The following is a 19122-nucleotide window of genomic DNA, read 5'->3' as shown; positions in this document are numbered from 1 at the left end:
AATGCAATTACCGTTATCTATATTCCGACTGAATATACTTCAATTTTGTATTTGCTTCTTAAACTTTCGATTCAGTTTTAGATTTGTAAGTCATCTTAATACAAGTGTGTGTTATGAAACGTTATTATGTCGTACGCGCATTCAAACGTTTTACATACTGTTCCGTTATTTGACAATTAAAATGAGATTTGTGTTTGAATGTTCTCGCAGAAATAAGTTCTCTTGGTGGTAAGGAAACATCTAAACAAAATCCAGTGTACACAGTAATCAGTATCAAAATTTTATACAGCAATTTTGCTTTGAACATTTAAATATTTAAATTCTTGGACCGAAAATTGCGGCAAATATCTGTTAACATGTAAAATCCAAGCAATACACATTTGACGTATGTTGTGATTTGACGTCACACACATTACGTTATAACAAAAATACCTTTTTGAAAGTATACGCAATTTTTTTGTATAAAAGTATTAATAGTTAAAAGTATTTGTTTGTATCCTAACACGACGCTTTTATGGAACATATATTAGGAAAATATCGATGAGTGGTTTAGTGTTTTAAACATCTGGTAATTTGAAACAAACACTATGTAACATGTTTTATTGATGAGTATTTGATTTGTAATAACTATATACAAAGGCCCTAAATCGCGCGATGCGGCTCATGACATTAACGCTCGTCAATTCAAATATATATTAGTTCTTCAAGCCATTGGTTTTTAGATCGCCTCGGGACGCATTCAGTAAGTTTGCAACTGAATGGATAGATATAAATTATCAGGTAAAATTTCCTTTTTTTTAAAACAAGGAAAATATTTTCAATTTCATTTTTGTTGTGTAGTAGAATCAAACCAATATTTATTCATTGTACAATTGATCGCATTTTAATAAAAACGGTTGTGCTTGTGTGATATTTATTTAACTTCGCAAACATAATTCAATAGGAAAGTCTTATCATATTGCAATCGGAATATAGAAAAGAAAAAAAGCCCAAATTTATTTCAAACTTGGGTATCTAATATCTTCTTGTAACGTTATGTCAGGAACGAATAGGGTAAAATTGCATATTACGGCAATTAGTTGTATGGACAGTAATAAACGTTATATGTATTTATAAAAGATGTACCTCGATCATGATGTTTCACAAATAAAAACAAAATTTGTTTTCTTATACAACCAAGGCGATATTAACGTTAATAACTTACTTTATTTAAAAGTAAGTTCAGGTTTACATTGCTGTACAATTATGTGATTAGTAAAATCATTATCGTGCGTTTGTTTCAAAATAATTACAACATACAACATTCGAATGATGTCATTTAATATAAAAAAGAATATATTTCTTAATAATCGAAGTAGTGCAAATATATTTTTAAAAAGGTATTATCAAACACCTTTCCATAGTACAAAATTAAGAAAATTAGGTAAACGGGCTTCCAGTCGTGTTGGGAAAAACTTGCTTTGCAATTGCTTTACTCACAATTGGGTGATAGGTGAGCGTTTCCATTCCTACACCAACTTGGTGGTCCTCTGCCTTTTTTGCCTTAGTGGGAACGAAACCTTGTTGGTAAACGGAATGTCTAGCATTTTGTCCGCGCTTTGCGGGTGCTTAAATAGAGTTAACGAGTTTTTCAAGAGTGATGATCTATGTGGGGTTATAATTGATCGTATCTTGTCTGCCTCTACTTAGTGCTAATACACTTACCTTACCGATGAAAACCACACACAGCCGGAAAACGGAAGTTATATCGTAATGGGAAAACATATGCTAGTGCTTTAAATGAGTTAATGAAATGAATGCCACTGCACACATTGCTAAAATTATGTGTGGTATTGTAACTGGTGTCAGGGCGATGGTACTTATCTAAAGAGCAAATGGGAAATTATTGTTTCTATCGATTTGAAAACATAACTCGTCGTTGGTTACGTGGTAGATGTTAAATTTCGGCTCGGTTTTCAATATATGTTTATAATATTTCCCGATTGACTATTTTGAAAGTATATAAAGAGTAGTGTGAATAAATATAAAATGCCACGTGCTGTAATCTTAAATTATATAACCCCTGTACCTCAAGAATAGGAAAACATAAATTGCATGTGAAATAATTGGAGTTCCGCCTTTTGGTGTAAGTAATTGTTATCATTGTACACAGTAAAAAATATTAAATGTTTTCATTAAAGTGACTTTTTTTATCTTGTTTTAGAGTTTAATGAGGTACCTTGCTAGGAACTCCATTGCGGAGACACGTACATTACCTTACATGTCTCCTTTTTCAGAACTGTCCTAGATGAGAACAATAGCACCTTTTTCATAAGAGCTCGTAACCCAAGTCAACGTTTTCCTCCTTGGCTAGGCCAGCACCTGACAAAAAGGTATCCCTTGTATCTACTAAGTTTTTCTCCACTAACCTCACCGTTGAAAACAACACCAAGCCGGTACCAAGCCGGTTAACTTATTGTCTATCATATTGGGCAAACAAATGATATAGTTTTAAACGAGTTAATGAATGTTCCCGAGTGGTGACCGATATGGTGTGGTAGGTAGGCATGCCCTCTACCGCACCTTCAATGCGCTTCTCCGTCTCTTTAATTCTAGTGATTACTTTTGGGTCCACTTTTGCGGGTGCTTTTAACGGATGAACAAGTCTTACTTAGTGGTTACCTACAATGGGTGGTAGGTGGGCTTGTTCCCTACCACAGCTACTAGGTGGTACTCTGTCTACTTCACTGTAGTAGACACCAGACTTAACTGGAAAGCGGGTTTCCTATCGTTCTGGGCATATCTGCTGCAAGTGCTTTAAACTGGTTAAAACGTTGTTCAAGAGTTATGACCTATATGATGAGGTAAGTGGATATTCCCATAATTCACTAAGGGCAACTGCAATATTGCGTATACAAACTAAACAGGAAAAATAATATCAGGCCGTATAATATTTGACACGGCCGGATAATTCATATCTCCGACCGGTAAATAGATGCTCCTGCTGGAAGTGTTTTTTCGACCGTCCAGCCATTCTAGCACACCTATTTGAACTTCACTTACTGTTGAATATGTTTTGTCAAATGAATTCCACTGCAGACATTGCTCAAAATATGTGTGGTATTGTAACTGGTGTCAGGGCGATAGTACTAATCTAAAGAGCAAATGGGAAATTATTGTTTCTACCGATTTGAAAACATAATTCGTCGTTGGTTACGTGGTAGATGTTGAATTTTGACTCGGTTTTCAATGAAAGTTCAATGCAATCAACAATGATATGTTCAATTACCTTTTCAATTTATAATAACATAGTAAATATCCCATGATCTATAAAATCATCCCCGGATTGCATTTGAATAGAACGATAAGCCAGGTGAAACGTTTATTATAAAGACCAGAGTTTTAATGATTGACAATAATTTGCACTATTGAAATACACTATAAAAAACAAATAATGAGTCCATGGGTTCTCAAATTTTGCAAAACTTAATTTTAAAAATTGAAATGCAATCAATGAATTATTCAGCACTTTTAATGATCTTGAAGATATCAACCTTCAACTGTCACGACTTCTGCTGAATTGCATAGAATTTCCTTTGTTCATGTTGTCCTTGTCATATATGTTATAAAAACTCATTTTAAGTGATTCAATGTCAAAAGTACTGAAATATTGCAAACTCAACAAAATTGCTTGACAAACAGTGATACAATTATTTCGAGCGTTTAATTCATATTCAACAATCTAGTTAAATGTTTTGAACATTTTAAATATCACTGTAGTGTTCACGGAACACAAACACTTCACATATTGCGCTGGTAATAAATTCATGCAGCTAAGAAGTTATATTCCATAAGGAGTTTTATGGATTAAACAAACATCCCCTTAACCTGCAAAAATTTTAACATAATAAATTATGTGTTTTGAGATTATACATGAACATACACATATTTTCCAGTGTGTATAAAATGTAAAAGTCCACGGGCTGTAATCTTAAATAATAGAATAGGAAAATATAAATTTCATGTGAAATAATTGGAGTCCCGTCAAATGCTGTAGTATTTGTCAACATTAGTAAAAAGATAATGTTTTTATTAACAGTGACTTTTTCATCTTGTTTTAGAATTAGTTTGAGGTATCTTCTTAGGACCTCCATTGCGAGAGACACGTACACTACCATACACGTCTTCTTTTTCAGAACTGTTCTAGATGAGAAGAGTAGCATCTTTGTCATCAGAGCTCGTAACCCACGTCAAAGCTTTCCTCCTTGGCTAGCACCTGACAAAGAGGTATCCCCTTCTCATATTGTTTCACCTATACATCAAGTAAATTTGACATTTCGGTCACTCTGTTACACTCCACGAAATACCAGAAGGCTCAGCTAATGGTGAATTTGTTTAATGAATAGTGTTTTTTTAGGACCATGATTACTGATACATGCTAAAATAGTTTTATTAAAGAAGTGTTTTGCACATATGATGTTAAAAGTGTATTCAATAATAAAATCATTAAACTCAGGGGACAAACACAGCTGACTGTTAAATCTTTTTAGAGGCACACGGTGAGGCAACAACCGACATTGAAGGAGATACACAAACGTTCAAACGCCACAAACATACCACGCAAACAACAAAATAATTTTACCGGTACAATATGTTAGCTTTAACAGTATTTTAATCATCTCTGCTTATGTTATTTCTGTTACATAAGCTCGTAGTTGCAGTCTATCATTTGTATGCATGTTTCATAATTTACCTGTTCAAAACGAGTCAAAAATTGATAACATCTTGATCAAATTTGATTAAAATTCAACCTTCATTTTAAGCCAATAAATTTCAGAAAGGCAATCACTTAGTGCTGGACTTAATCATTAAGGATTTTAACTTTTGCAGTTGTTTAAACGTCCATCTACTGCCACTCTTCCGATATTCTCTCCCTGCCTCAGATTCTGAGTTGTCAATGTATTAGCCATGATACTATTTCAGTCGCTTATCGTTGTTATTTTAATCAGTGCTTACTTGTAGACTTGACTTTTGCGTTCCGTTGTTAATTGAATACAATACAAATAAGTTGAAGAAATTGTTCTCTTCACTGCTTCCTTTGAGTCATAACAACATCCTAAATTGAAACAAATGAATGCCGCACATTGTTTCTTGTTAATGTGAAATACCTTCTTTAGTTACACTTTCGTTAATTGTTATTATTTGACAATGTTCCTAAAATGTTTTAAGCGATTGGAATGGTCACACCAGCGTGTAAATTTAAACAATAGCCTCATGTTATGGTCGCAACTTCAATTGTTTCAGCTGAAAAAGGATTTGGTTTTCATATAATATAACAAAACGATCAGTTCAATAACATTAAAAGAATTGAATGTCTTTTGTGATACGGAATACCCTAAACAAATGTATGTATATGATATATTGTATCTTTTTTCATATAAATCTCGTATCTCTTTAACAACACATTTTATATATTGCCACATGGTGTGAGATGTTTAGTAAATTCTCTATTTAATATGAAAACAGACACGGCCTTCGACGGTCTCTCGCAGGGCTCTCGATGGACAGTTGCTAAGTGATACCCCGGAATTTGTATATATCTATATAACGCGTTTCATTTGTTCGGTTTATGATGGACACATGTTATCTGATGTTAATGAAGGGCATCATTTTGCCACATGTGCTCCTTTGTTTATGGAAACTTGTACCGTATTCCAGTGTTTCCTATGTTTTCATTTACTCAGTTTATCCATATCTGATCGGTTACAAACAGAATTGGCGTTGATCTTTCAAAAACGATTGTGCGGTTGAATAACAGGACATTAACATTAGAGTAGCAGTGATCAGGACATTAAACGTTACTAAAATAGGTGTTTTGTCATCTAGAACGACTTGAACAAAGCGAATTCCATGACCTTCAATAAAATTCGGTAAAGTCTAAGGGTAATAAATATATATATATTTTTAGAACATATAAAATGCTGAGTAATACATTAATTGGGTTTGAAAGTTAATTAACAGTATAAAAATTAAGAATACAATGACTTCATTGTTTCTTTTGTGTTGTTTTTTCAATGGCTCCATTGAAATGCTTTGTTTAAATGAAATCCTGGTCGACTTATATAGACAATGGATTATTTTCTAAATGCATGGTCAAAGCTGTACTTCAGTCGCAACTAATTAATTTGTTTTCTGATATCCTGTCATTACAGATAACATCTAAAAAAAACGTCGATTGCTGGTGAAAAGAAACACATACCATTACCGTTTTTATATTAACATAAAATAATTTTATCGCACTATTTTAAACGCATGTCAAGCTAGAATGATCAAAATGAAATCCAGACCTGTATTTCAATTTCACTTTGGTGGATTACATATGAATCTTTATGGGACTTGCTCATGTCTTTGGACCAACAATTAATTTTCCTGGTTATGATTCTAAACACTGTTATTTTCATCATTATTTTACACTATGACATCGAAATTACACGACTTTTTTATAATTTTAGTATAAAAATATTTTGGTTTTAGTAGAGTGCGAATCCACGGCGGTACAGTCGAATACAAATAAACTACTGATGCCTTAACCACAATACCACATGGACTTAAACAAAAGTTCTGGATATGTTGACGATTTAATAATACTTTGATAACAACACGTGATAATACGTATGTGAAAAACTACAGAAACAAGCTCAGTAGCCAAAAATTGAATTAAATCGCTGAGACCCGGTAGTAACGGTATTGTATATTGTTGCCTTCAAAGACGATAACTGAGCAAATGTTGATTTTTCCTGAAGGGTTCAAGCTTTTGGTTTTTAGATTTATCACTTCGTATGAAGCGCCAATCTTTATTTTCGTAATTTCAAAAGTGCTTTTTTAAAAACCATGAGCAAGTTCCTTTAACGTCTGCTTGATTTTTTTTCTGGGACCACAAAATTTGTCCAAATACAATTTCGGACCAAGGATCAGACCACTGGAGATGTTAAAACAGTTTTGTTGGCTTACTTCACCTGCCTTTTTTAAAGATGCATATATTTTAATATAGGTGAAAATAGCTCTTGTTTCAATTGCCATTTTGACATTGTTGACAGCAACAAAACTACTATATGCTACTTGGAAAACTTTTCTTCACATTTTTGAATGTCTAATTTATATATAAATGTGTGTGTGTGTGTGTGTGTGTGTGTGCGTGTGCGTGTGCGTGTGCGTGTGCGTGCGTGTTTGTGTGTGTGTGTTTTCTTCCCTTTTTCATGAACTCTTTACACTCAGAAAAGCGTCTATAGTTTATCTAATATTGTTTAAATGAACATCACAATTTCAACACATGTTCATTATATGGATTCCTTATATAGGCTCACTATTTTGTTATTCGATGACAAGAAAATGGACGATAAAAATGAAATATCTTATAATTATAATAAATACCCTTTGAACATCAATTTTTGAATTTGATTATGACAGATCAGCAAGCGATGTATACTTAAATTAAGAAATAGGTTAATGAACTCTGTTTAAAAAACAAACGAGGCATGGGTGGTATTGTTCTCGATTGATCTTCACTCAATGAAAGTGTTGTAGTTTGTAAAACAATGCTTTATTAAACACGTGATTTTTCAACAATGCTTTTAAACGTGATTTTTAAAAGAAACTAATATTAGTCATTGTTTGGAAAACGTCTAGTAAGTATTTTTTTTTCTTTATAGTCATACGAACAAAAAAAAAATTCATCATTGAGCACCGTCAACAAATTTATACTTAAGTCTTAAGATCGACTGATTGAATTCACTTAATAGTGTCATCATTGTTTGTTGAGGTTTGGCTCGTGGTATGCTGATGTCACCGCCTGTTGTGCTGTCCACCGTCTTTTGTTTGTCGTCATTAATTTAATTCAATGACTTCGCACCATAAAAGTAGAGTACCTGTTATCGGTCGAACATGTCCTACCTTGATATACACAGATGTTTGATTATATGAGGAAGACTTTGCTCAATATCTTAATAATCGCATTTAGTCTCTGGCTTTCATAATAAATACCTGTTTGGAAAATAAATAGTTTAAATGAGTTGCTCAGTCATTTCAGAGAGAAACGTTACTCGATATAACGAGATACTCAGTCGTTTTAGAGATAACTTTACTCGATATAACGAGATACTCAGTCATTTCAGAGAGAAACGTTACTCGATATAACGAGATACTCAGTCGTTTCAGAGAGAAACGTTACTCGATATAACGAGATACTCAGTCGTTTCAGAGAGAAACGTTACTCGATATAACGTGATACTCAGTCGTTTCAGAGAGAAACGTTAATCGATATAACGAGATACTCGGTCGTTTCAGAGAGAAACGTTACTCGTTATAACGAGATACTCAGTCGTTTCAGAGAGAAACGTTTTTCGTTATAACGAGATACTCAGTCGTTTGAGGGGGAAACGTTACTCGATATAACGAGATACTCAGTCGTTTCAGAGAGAAACGTTACTCGATATAACGAGATACTCAGTCGTTTCAGAGAGAAACGTTACTCGATATAACGTGATACTCAGTCGTTTCAGAGAGAAACGTTACTCGATATAACGAGATACTCAGTCGTTTCAGAGAGAAACGTTATTCGTTATAACGAGATACTCAGTAGTTTCAGAGAAAAAATTAACTGGTTATAACGAGATACTCAGTCGTTTCAGAGAGAAACGTTTCTCGTTATAACGAGATACTCAGTCGTTTGAGGGGGAAACGTTACTCGATATAACGAGATACTCAGTCGTTTGAGAGAGAAACCTTACTCGATATAACGAGATACTCATTTGTTTGAGAGAGAAACGTTACTCTTTATAACGAGATACTCAGTCGTTTCAGAGAAAAACATTACTCGATATAACGAGATACTCAGTCGTTTCAGAGAGAAACGTTATTCGTTATAACGAGATACTCAGTAGTTTCAGAGAAAAAATTAACTGGTTATAACGAGATACTCAGTCGTTTCAGAGAGAAACGTTTCTCGTTATAACGAGATACTCAGTCGTTTGAGGGGGAAACATTACTCGATATAACGAGATACTCAGTCGTTTGAGGGGGAAACGTTACTCGATATAACGAGATACTCATTCGTTTGAGAGAGAAACGTTACTCGTTATAACGAGATACTCAGTTGTTTCAGAGGGAAACGTCACTCGATATAACGAGATACTCAGTCGTTTCAGAGAGAAAGGTCACTCGTTATAACGAGATACTCAGTCGTTTCAGAGAGAAACGTTACTCAATATAACGAGATACTCAGTCGTTTCAGAGAAAAACGTTACTCGATATAACGAGATACTCAGTCGTTTCAGAGAGAAATGTTACTCAATATAACGAGATACTCAGTCGTTTCAGAGAGAAAGGTCACTCGTTATAACGAGATACTCATTCGTTTCAGAGAAAAACGTTACTCAATATAACGAGATACTCAGTCGTTTCAGAGAAAAAGGTCACTCGTTATAACGAGATACTCAGTTGTATGAGAGAGAAACGTTACTCGATATAACGATATACTCAGTCCTTCAAAAGAGAAACGTCACTCGTTATAACGAGATGAATAAGTCGTTTTAAAGAGTTACTGAGTCGTGTAAACAAGATACGTTAATTATTTAAACGAGTTAAAAACAAACAGCACGAAAGCCAACTCGATGCCATCGTTTAATTCACATACTTTTTGAGATAAAAAATCCTCTAAGATTATATTTAAACGGTAAAAGTATAGTTTTATTAATATTAATGAGCACAGATATGACGTTAGCTAATGCCAATATGCATTAACACTTTCTATAATGCACGTGCCATTATGTGATGTATATGCATATACTGAACTGTTAATTGACAACAACTGAAGAATGCATTTGTCAGAAATTGTATCCCCCTAAAACATATTTTGATCATGTGAAACTGGCTTATAATTATCATACCAGAATGGTTCGAAAGAGTACTTGTACTTTCCACAGACAAGACACTGAGTTGTTTTCATCTCCGATAGTTTACACATGTGCGCTTTATCATATATTGCAGTTAATAAAAGAGTGACGATAATTGGTATACAATAATCATCTTTTTAATATCATTTTCCATTATTAACTGTTTTGATTTGAAAACATCATTTTGATGTTAGTCAACCAATTATTAATCTTTCTTCTTTGTATTTATTTACTTCACATAACCGTATTATGTGGTCTCCAAAAATGAATGTATCTGGCAATTGTAATACCCTCTGCATCTTTTGTCAACCTTGCTCGTCTGTCCGAAGACCAGTTATTTTAATATGTACATAAATAATGGTGCGCCTTTTAATTATTTTTTTTGATTATGTTGTCTGTGAATGTACGCTTGAAAAACTCTAATTAATATACATCATACAACAAACGAATTTAACACTTGCAGTTTTTGTTGATGTCTATTACTGCTAAATCACAATGAATGTTAAATTTCATAGTAACACCGGGATATTTGGCACAACTTTAACATATACCCAGTTCAATGACACAGGACCAAAGCTAGAAACACCTAACAACAACACAGATAACCACAAACCAGAAACACGGAACAACAACAATATCCGCAAACTACACACGGTATATAAATATAATACGTATATACATAGGGTATTTATGAAGGATTGTTGGGTTCCGCCTTGGAACTGCAAAAGGTTCATTTACTGTGAGGAGTCCACCCCCAGAAACCAAAGACAAGTATTGCCTTTATGTCTTCGGGTTAAATACGATCCAAGCATTTTGCCCATCTTGCTGCTGGAATCAGTTTAATGTTACAAATCCTTTATAAAAATACCATAGAAATCGGGACATATATTGAGAACAAAAATCAATGAAATGTAAATACCCCCATGTCAATTTACAAAACAAAGACCAGTGTGCCAACCAGATCAAGCCAACGATTACAAATCCTCCATTCAAACGTTAAGTTGACCGCGCATACATTGCCATCATATACCGACAGACCTGTCTTGTTTGGCTGCCAGAGCTGAAAAACAATGCAACTGTCCATGACATGGTCGCAGACAAACGCAGTAATATATAAAATAAATTGCGTGTCTGCTCATTGGTCATGTATCTAGAATAAAAGCAGAGGTTTTCAGAAAAGTCCTTAATATTATGAGGAGGCAGTATTTATACCATCATAACTTGTGACCCTGACGAGAATGATAGGTGTGCTGTTATTCCCTGCTTATACTTTACCAATCTTATTCATGTACGTTAGTATGCAAAAACACTCGACTAAGCAGACTATATTTGCTTAGTTGACAATGCAATGTGGTGCAAATGTTCCCAAAATACAACCACACTATAATCCAAAACTAACCTAAGTGACCCGAAAATAACCTTAATTGTTAAGTCACACGAGCGTGTAAATTTAAACAAAAGCTTCATGATATTGTGACAGACTACTTTTTGTTCCACTGAGAAACTGTTTGCCTTTCATTTAATATTACTTAAAGATCCAATATTGTTGCACGCTAAAAGGTCGTCTGTGATCAGGAATATCTTAAACAACTGTATGTATACGAACGAATGTATTATGAGCGCGTATGTTTGCTATGATTATGCTCAATGATTTAACAATGAAATTGAATGCAAATCGAGGTCATTCTTATGGAATGGTTTCATTGTTTATTGTTATCTATTTAATATATGTACACATGTATTTCCATTTGTGTTTTCGTCTATGTCTAGGAGATTATTGTTATTGAACACAACACTAAAACGACTTCAAACTAAATTGTTTATCTTGTTTAAGACATAATTGATGATACCTTGTAGTGGACTCAATTGTCAGATCCACGTACACTTCCATGCGTGTCTCCTTTTTCAGAACTGTCTTATATGATGAGGATAGCATCTATGTTATCACAGCTGCGAACCCACGTCAAAGTTGTCCTCCTTGGCTAGCATCTGAATAAAGGTATACCCATCTCATATTGAAGTTCATGCTTACTGATACATTCATTATACTTGTTTTATTAAATGAGTGTTCTACACATGTGACGTTTAGTCAATAAAAACATTAAACTCCTAGGTCAAGCACAGCTGACTTTAAAATATGTTTAGAGCCACATGGTTGGCCAACAAACGACATTAGACTAGAAACACAAACGTTCAAACGCAACGAACATACCAAACAAGAATCAAAATAGCTTTACCAGTAAAGTATGTAATTAATGCTTTATCAGTAAATGTCTAATTTATATATTTCTGTTATATAACCTCTTATTTGCAGTCAGTTATTTACACATATGTTTTAAAATTGACCTGCTAAAAATAAGCCAAACGTTTGTTACATCTTCATTAATTTTTACTTTTTGTTATTATAATCGTTTATAAGTGATATCTCAATCAATGTGTGCACGTAGACTTGTTTTTTTGCGTTCCGTTGTTTATTTAATACTTATACTCAATACAATCTAGTTAAAGTAATTATTCTCTTCACTCCCTTCTCTAAGGCATAAAATATTCATTAACTGAAACAAATGAATGACGCACATTGTTTTTGTTCATTGTGAAATACCTTCTTAAGTTAAAATTTCGTTAATTGTTATCCTTTGACAATGTATTTAAATCCTTTAAGCGAATGGAACGGGCACACGAGCGTGTAAATTTCAACAATAGCCTCATGATATGGTTGTCATTACATTTGTTTAAGCTGAGAAAGGATTTGGCTTTTATAAAATTAAACAAAGCGCTAAGTAGCGGTAACATTGAACGAATCACATGTTAAAATGTCGTTTGCGATACGGAATTCCCTAAACAACTGTATGTATATGATATATTGTATATATTAATTTCATATAAAATTCTTACCAATTTTATAACTCATATAACCACATATTTTGTATTTTAGGAAGTTCTCTATTTAATATAAAACCAGACATTGCCTTCGACGGTAGAGTATAATTTATTGAATGGTGTCCTTGACAACATTCAACAGTCAGTTGTGTCACTCGCAATCTTTGTGAATGATATTATACGCTCTAGCTTTTTTGGGGCTCGTGTATAATCTTTATTTCTAGAGTGCTGGGTGCCTTAATTATTACACTTAACAATGTTCACTCGTAAATCTAATTAGCTTTTTTAAGATCAGAACAAGCCAGTTTTAGTTAAGGTATCATACATTTAAAAACAAATATTTTTTTAAGCGTTTGCTGCTTTCGCTTGTATCGGACCATCTGAATGAATTTGTCTAATTTGAAATAAATTGCGTATATACATTTTTGTTTTCCATGCATTAAAACTATTTGTCTTCAATCGTACCTTTAATATTATATGAAAAACTACAGAAACAAGTACAGTAGTCGAAAGTGTAATTATAAGCCCCATTTAATGGCACGGGGTCAAAGCCAAAGACACAGAACACAAAAACAAACAATCACAGACATGGAACAACAACACAAAATTCAACAAACAAAACACTGCATATATAACATATAAAAATCTAGGGGTGTTTATTACGGATTGTCAGGTACCGCCTTGTAACGGTCAGTAAAATTGTTAATTTACAGGTTGTTTAAACTAGTTAATGTGCACAACCTCACTTTCACCCCAATATTCCCGAATAAAGTTGAACGAAAATTGTTAATCTTATAAAAAAAAAATCATTAATTTGAGGAGACACAATAATGAAACAATTGATAATAAAATAATAGGTAAACCCCGTTACTTCTATGATAAGGGATCCTGACTCTATTGCCTTAATTTGTCTTTTAATTAACAATCATTGAACACTGAATATGTGCAAGTTTCTGAGAAAACATTTGTAGCAAACATTGTAACTATGGTAAATGCACTGAAACAACAAAATGGGACTCAAGATAGGGGGTGAGCGAGAAATGTTCTTCATTTTATCTGCGTCTGATGCACCTCTGTAAACATTTACTTTAACTTGCATAAGTTCCACGACTAAGAGGAGATACTGCCGTGATGAAAACGACAAGGAGAGCCTTGTCTTACCGCAGGTTGTATGACGTAGAAATCCTGGTTGCATTAGTTTTGCACATGAAAACATGTGTAAACGAGAAATTTTCTTCATTTTATCTGCGTTTGATGCACCTCCTTAAACATTTATTTTAACTTGCAGAAATTCAACTACTTAGTGGACATACTGCCGTGATGTCGGATGAAATACCTGCTAAACGGCGAAAACTAGAAGAAGAGCCTGGCCTTGCCGAAGGTTGCACCGAAACGCAACACTGCTCAGAAGATCCTAAAAACGAGGTTCCAGTAGACGTTCCATCTTGTTCAGGACAAAATACAACACAATATTTAAAGAAAACGGTTACAAAGGTGGTGTGTCAGCAACAAATACAACTAGTTGTTGCTGATAAAAAAAATATCAACACTCATCAAAGCTGTGTTTTAAAAGGTAGGAATAAGTAGATTATTTAGAAATGTTAACAAAGTCAAGCTGGTTTCTTTAACGCCATCACTGCTTTTTGGATGAATATGGCAAGTTATAAACAGAAGTATATTTCACACCAAGCAGCAATTTAATTGAATAATGTGTACAAGCTTTGTTCATGTTCCTTTCGCTATTTTTTAAATTTAGGTTTGTGCACTTCCATCAAGCTATCATAAGTTCACATAAACGGTCAAAGCAAAAACAATTGAAAAAGTTTCAAATATATTTGCAAACGAGAAAAAATAATTGGATTGTGAATCCCTACGATATTTGGTTTCATTTGGTAGTAACCAAAATTCTTGGAGTCCCTGTATTTCAAGATTCTGTTTCCAGGAAAACAAATTTGCTTGAAGCCTTATAATTCTAAAACCGTTCAAACTGTTCAATTTTATGGCAATTAATAATTCTTTAAGCTCATGGACCTTGTATGCCATTTTTTATCAAATGCTGTTATGACGAATCATTTCATGTTTATGTTAAATTCCTTCTTTTAACAGATCTTCAAAAGACCCTTATTGAGTATAACCTGGCTAATAACTCAAAATTAACTTTGGGGCCCTTGTTTCGAAAGGAAAATCCAGACCTTGATGATTTTTACGTTCCACCAACACTTTCTCAGCTATTACCAAAGCGGAAGGAAACTGAATCTACCAGTTACGAAAGTAAACCAATAACTAGTCTAGAGCAACTATTAAATCCACTTGGCAAACACAAAAGATTCACCTGCATCACATCAAACGCTGGATTTGGCAAAACCTCGTTCTGTAAATTATTAGCTCGTTTATGGTGTGGCGTAAAAAAAGACGACAAGCACCTATTGGAGAAATTCAAAGCGAAAGCAGATTATTTGCATGACGTAGAATACTTAGATAAGTTCGGATACCTCTTCTATGTCAGTCTTAAAGAGGTCAAATGCAACACTGGTAATGTTGAAGACATTATATTCAGCCATCTTCTAGAGGATATTGATGATACGTGGGATAATGTTGATAAAAACAGAATTTTACGAGAAAACTTGAATAAGACAAATAGTTTGGTCATATTAGATGGATTAGACGAGATGAACATATCTAAGTTCAAGACTCCGCTTGCATCTAGGAAATACACACTTATTTGCACTTCTCGTCCTTGGAAACTTTGCGAGTTGGGCATGTCTACATCGGAATACATGGAAATTCAGCTTGAGGAAATGAACTTGGAAAGTGCACTTAAACTTATAGAAAATGCCAATGTTTGCTTGAATAGCCAGTCTGCCAAAAAGCTTGATAATGTTGCATTTTCTACTGAACTAAAAGAGCAGAACTTGGAAAGTCTTTTGTCAAATCCACTATCCTTGCAATTACTTTGCATTTATCATGATCGATATGACATACATGCAACAGGAACGAGTCATTTTTTACTAGCAACGACACGAACGCACCTGTTTGCCAACGCAGTCGATATGATGTTGAAACTCGCAAGCGAGAAAGAGCCAGATTGCTTTAAAACTTTGTCCGACAGAGATAAGAACAGATCAGATCCTCCACTACTACCAACGGGATTTGATTGCTTTAAAACTTTGTCCGACAGAGATAAGAACAGATCAGATCCTCCACTACTACCAACGGGATTTGATGAAGCTGATACATGCAACAGCATACCATCATTCGTCCTTAGTCTTGGAGAGTTAGCATTTCAAGACATAAAGCGAAAGTCTGAAACTGAAATGCCGGAAAGACTTGTTTGTCAGTATCTTCACGACAAGGATAAAAAAACTGAAATAAGGTTTCTTTTAGCATCCGGTCTTATATCAGGATCTGCCTCCAGCCGATACAGTGACAATTCAATGGTTTACTCATTTTTGCACAAAATGTTTCAAGAATTGCTTGCATGTGTATACATTTCCACAAAGCCTTTGAACAGCGGCGAATGGGGTCAGTTTCTATCATACTTTGAAAAAACTTTATCTCCAGATATCATGTCATTCTTGTGTGTAATGAACTATGAGCAGGGGATAAAGTGTGCTGAATTGTTCAGTTCAAGTAAAACACTTTTCTACAGAGAAGGAAAATACTATGAATACGATTTGATCAGTTATCAAGATGCTGTGCTCAATGCTCACAAGAAATGCACCAGTAATGGGGCGCAAAGAACAGAAATTGCTTTAAATCACATGCTTATAGACAGAAAAACTAATAAGGGACCGCCTTGCTCATTGGTAGAAAAAAATGTGAAAAATATTATTACATTGCTTTTGAAATCTTCTGAAACAGAAAAAGATTTAGATGCGGAGTTTAGAGAAAATAAGTTGACATCATTACGTACTCTTATCATTACTGGCGATAATGATACATTGATGCTCGAAACACTTACAGAACCGTCAAGTGGGAATTTACGAATTCTTCTCATCAAAGATGTAGAGTTAAAGCAAAAGCAAGTTGACCTAACAGGCTGCAAATATTTAACTGATATTGAAGTAGAAAATGTTGACTTTTCGTCTGTGGACGTCAAAGCGGGAAACTTGGAAAAGTTCTGGATGTACACTAAAAATAAAACACAATCAAACACCCCTGCCGAGCTTCGAATTCACGGAAACTTTTCTTCAAAACTGAAAAAGCTGAGTGTCATGAATGTTAAGCTTATCACTCCTATTGATTTGTCTGATTGTGTTTATTTACAGATATTAGTAATACAACAAATTACTTCCAGTCCCGAAGACAATGCAAAATGCTTTCAAAACATTAATCATTTTACACATTTGAAATCGGTACAATTAGTGTCATTAAAATATCCAGACAATATCACACTTGATTTTTCTCTTCTCAAAGACCTCGAACGACTTATTATAGAAAATGTGGAGGTTGAAAAAATCATCATTGCGGCCGGGAAACTAAGTGAATTATGGGTATATGGTTGTGTACCGAATGCAAATACGATTCAACCACTAATTGTTACCGTCGCTGCCTCGTCCAATTTTAAAAATCTGGAACATCTTAGTCTTGTTCATGTTGAACTGAATGGACAATTAGATTTGTCACAGTCAACCAAGTTAAATAAATTCATAGTGCGCAATGTGTCTTCAGTAGAAGGAATGTCCGTTTTAAAGTTTTTAGCGGACTGCAAGGAGCTACAAGAACTTTGGATTGAAGCATTAAATTCACACGAGAATGAGGAGCTGGACATGTCAAAAATGACGAACCTCAAGAGGGTGTATATCGATGTGCAGACCTTAAATGTACAGACTGTCAAGATCCCAATTACAAAATTAGAAATATTTTGGGCTTATGTCTCCAAACCGAAAAAGCAAATCCCTCCGCCAATTAAGCTTTGCCTTCTAGAGCACGCACAATTCACCAGAACAATTAAAGAATTAAGTCTAGAAAATGTTCGAGTAAACGAAGCTGATTTATCAATGTGTGAAAACCTGTCGAAACTTCGTATTGACAAAATTTCACAATCAGTTGTAGAAAAGGTTTGTGCATATGCAGTAAAAAAACTGTATCTTGTTAACGTAAAGGAAGATCGAATGGCAAAGTTATTCGAAGCTAAATTGGGCAATCTCTCAAAACTATCATTTGAGCGCTGTGAAGAGCAAGCCACTTTGCCCATTTTTAAAAGTGCGAGTACTTTGCAGACATTCAAATCAGTGCGATTCAAGAATACTCGAGTAGAAAACATTGTCGACCAATTCGCAGAGATACGTGTTGACGAGATGGAATTTGAAGATATGTCTCTAACGGACGCAGCGCTTATTGATATTGCAAAGCGCTCCAAAGGTTTGAAATGCAGCATTAGGAAAAGCACCATTTTGAGCACAAACATTGAAGACGCTTTTGACAAATTGAAGAAGGTTGGCCGAATTACCGAGGGTCCGATTATTATAGACAGCATTGTTGAAACATCGAGCCATCAAATCTATTACCTGAAATTTGAGACAAATCATTGACCGTATTGAATGGACATCTCATATGTAAGAACTTGCGTCTCCAACTTTGAGCCAAATGTTAAATACATACTTTGGAAACCAAAACGCTTAGTTAAGGTGTTACATTTTAAGATGATTCTTGAACACGCATGGAGAATAATAGCACAATCATGTTCAATATCAATATTAGTCGCAATATAAAAAAGGTAAGTCATAACCTTAGTACGTCATATGCATAGGCAAGGTTTAGTTTTGTAAAAGGTGTAATTATAGCCGCTGTATTTTGTGAAGGTGAAATCTTACTTGAATATATTCATGAACAGTACAATTTGTAATGGTTGTGATTGGTTATTATTCAAGAAATATGAGTTTGTGATTTATTATAATTGTTGTTTTTGTATGTTATTGTTTGGTTGCATGTATTTAATTTAATGTAGAAATGTAAATTATGCAATGTTGCCTTTTCTATATTGTTAGTCAAGGAATGCATTTAAAATATAAATTATTTGTTTGAGAATGAAATAAATGAAAACTGTATGTACTACGGTCGTTGTTGTCATTTAAAGACATGTTGAAGCAACTCAAAGCTTGATTGCAAAGTTCGTTTTTGCGGCCGCGTGCGGAAAAGACGTGAGGAATTTAGAATGAATGTTTAAATAATAAGTTCATGTATGTAAGCATTGCATAAAACTGTTCACAATTATTCTCAATTGTTTTAGTTGTGGTTTTGAATTGCTTTCAACTGAAATGCACGACATTTGTATAACAAAAAATGCCTTGGGTAACTTATTTGCAGTTGT

At 34.1% G+C, this 19122-nt stretch overlaps 1 protein-coding gene across 5 annotated transcripts; it reads left to right on the top strand.

The window, feature by feature from the left end:
* The first annotated feature begins 653 nt into the window (after positions 1 to 653).
* Positions 654 to 18863, top strand: LOC128234001 (uncharacterized). 5 transcript variants are annotated; one of them, XM_052947932.1, is made up of 8 exons: positions 654 to 780; positions 2277 to 2372; positions 4176 to 4266; positions 4530 to 4623; positions 10445 to 10583; positions 11839 to 11928; positions 14098 to 14382; positions 14916 to 18863. In XM_052947932.1, exons 7-8 carry the CDS (start codon positions 14130 to 14132, stop codon positions 18341 to 18343), a joined length of 3681 nt encoding a protein of 1226 aa, XP_052803892.1. In that variant the 5' UTR covers positions 654 to 780; positions 2277 to 2372; positions 4176 to 4266; positions 4530 to 4623; positions 10445 to 10583; positions 11839 to 11928; positions 14098 to 14129; the 3' UTR covers positions 18344 to 18863. The 5 variants fall into 5 exon arrangements, with proteins under 5 accessions (XP_052803892.1, XP_052803901.1, XP_052803882.1 ...); XM_052947941.1 differs by lacking the exon at positions 10445 to 10583; XM_052947922.1 differs by lacking the exons at positions 4530 to 4623; positions 10445 to 10583.
* The last annotated feature ends 259 nt before the right edge of the window (positions 18864 to 19122 follow it).

The sequence above is a fragment of the Mya arenaria genome, chromosome 1 (assembly GCF_026914265.1).
Source record: "Mya arenaria isolate MELC-2E11 chromosome 1, ASM2691426v1".
Lineage (NCBI taxonomy): Eukaryota > Metazoa > Mollusca > Bivalvia > Myida > Myidae > Mya > Mya arenaria.
The sequence above is the reverse complement of the archived record's forward strand: the minus strand, read 5'-3'. Positions and strand labels throughout refer to the sequence as shown.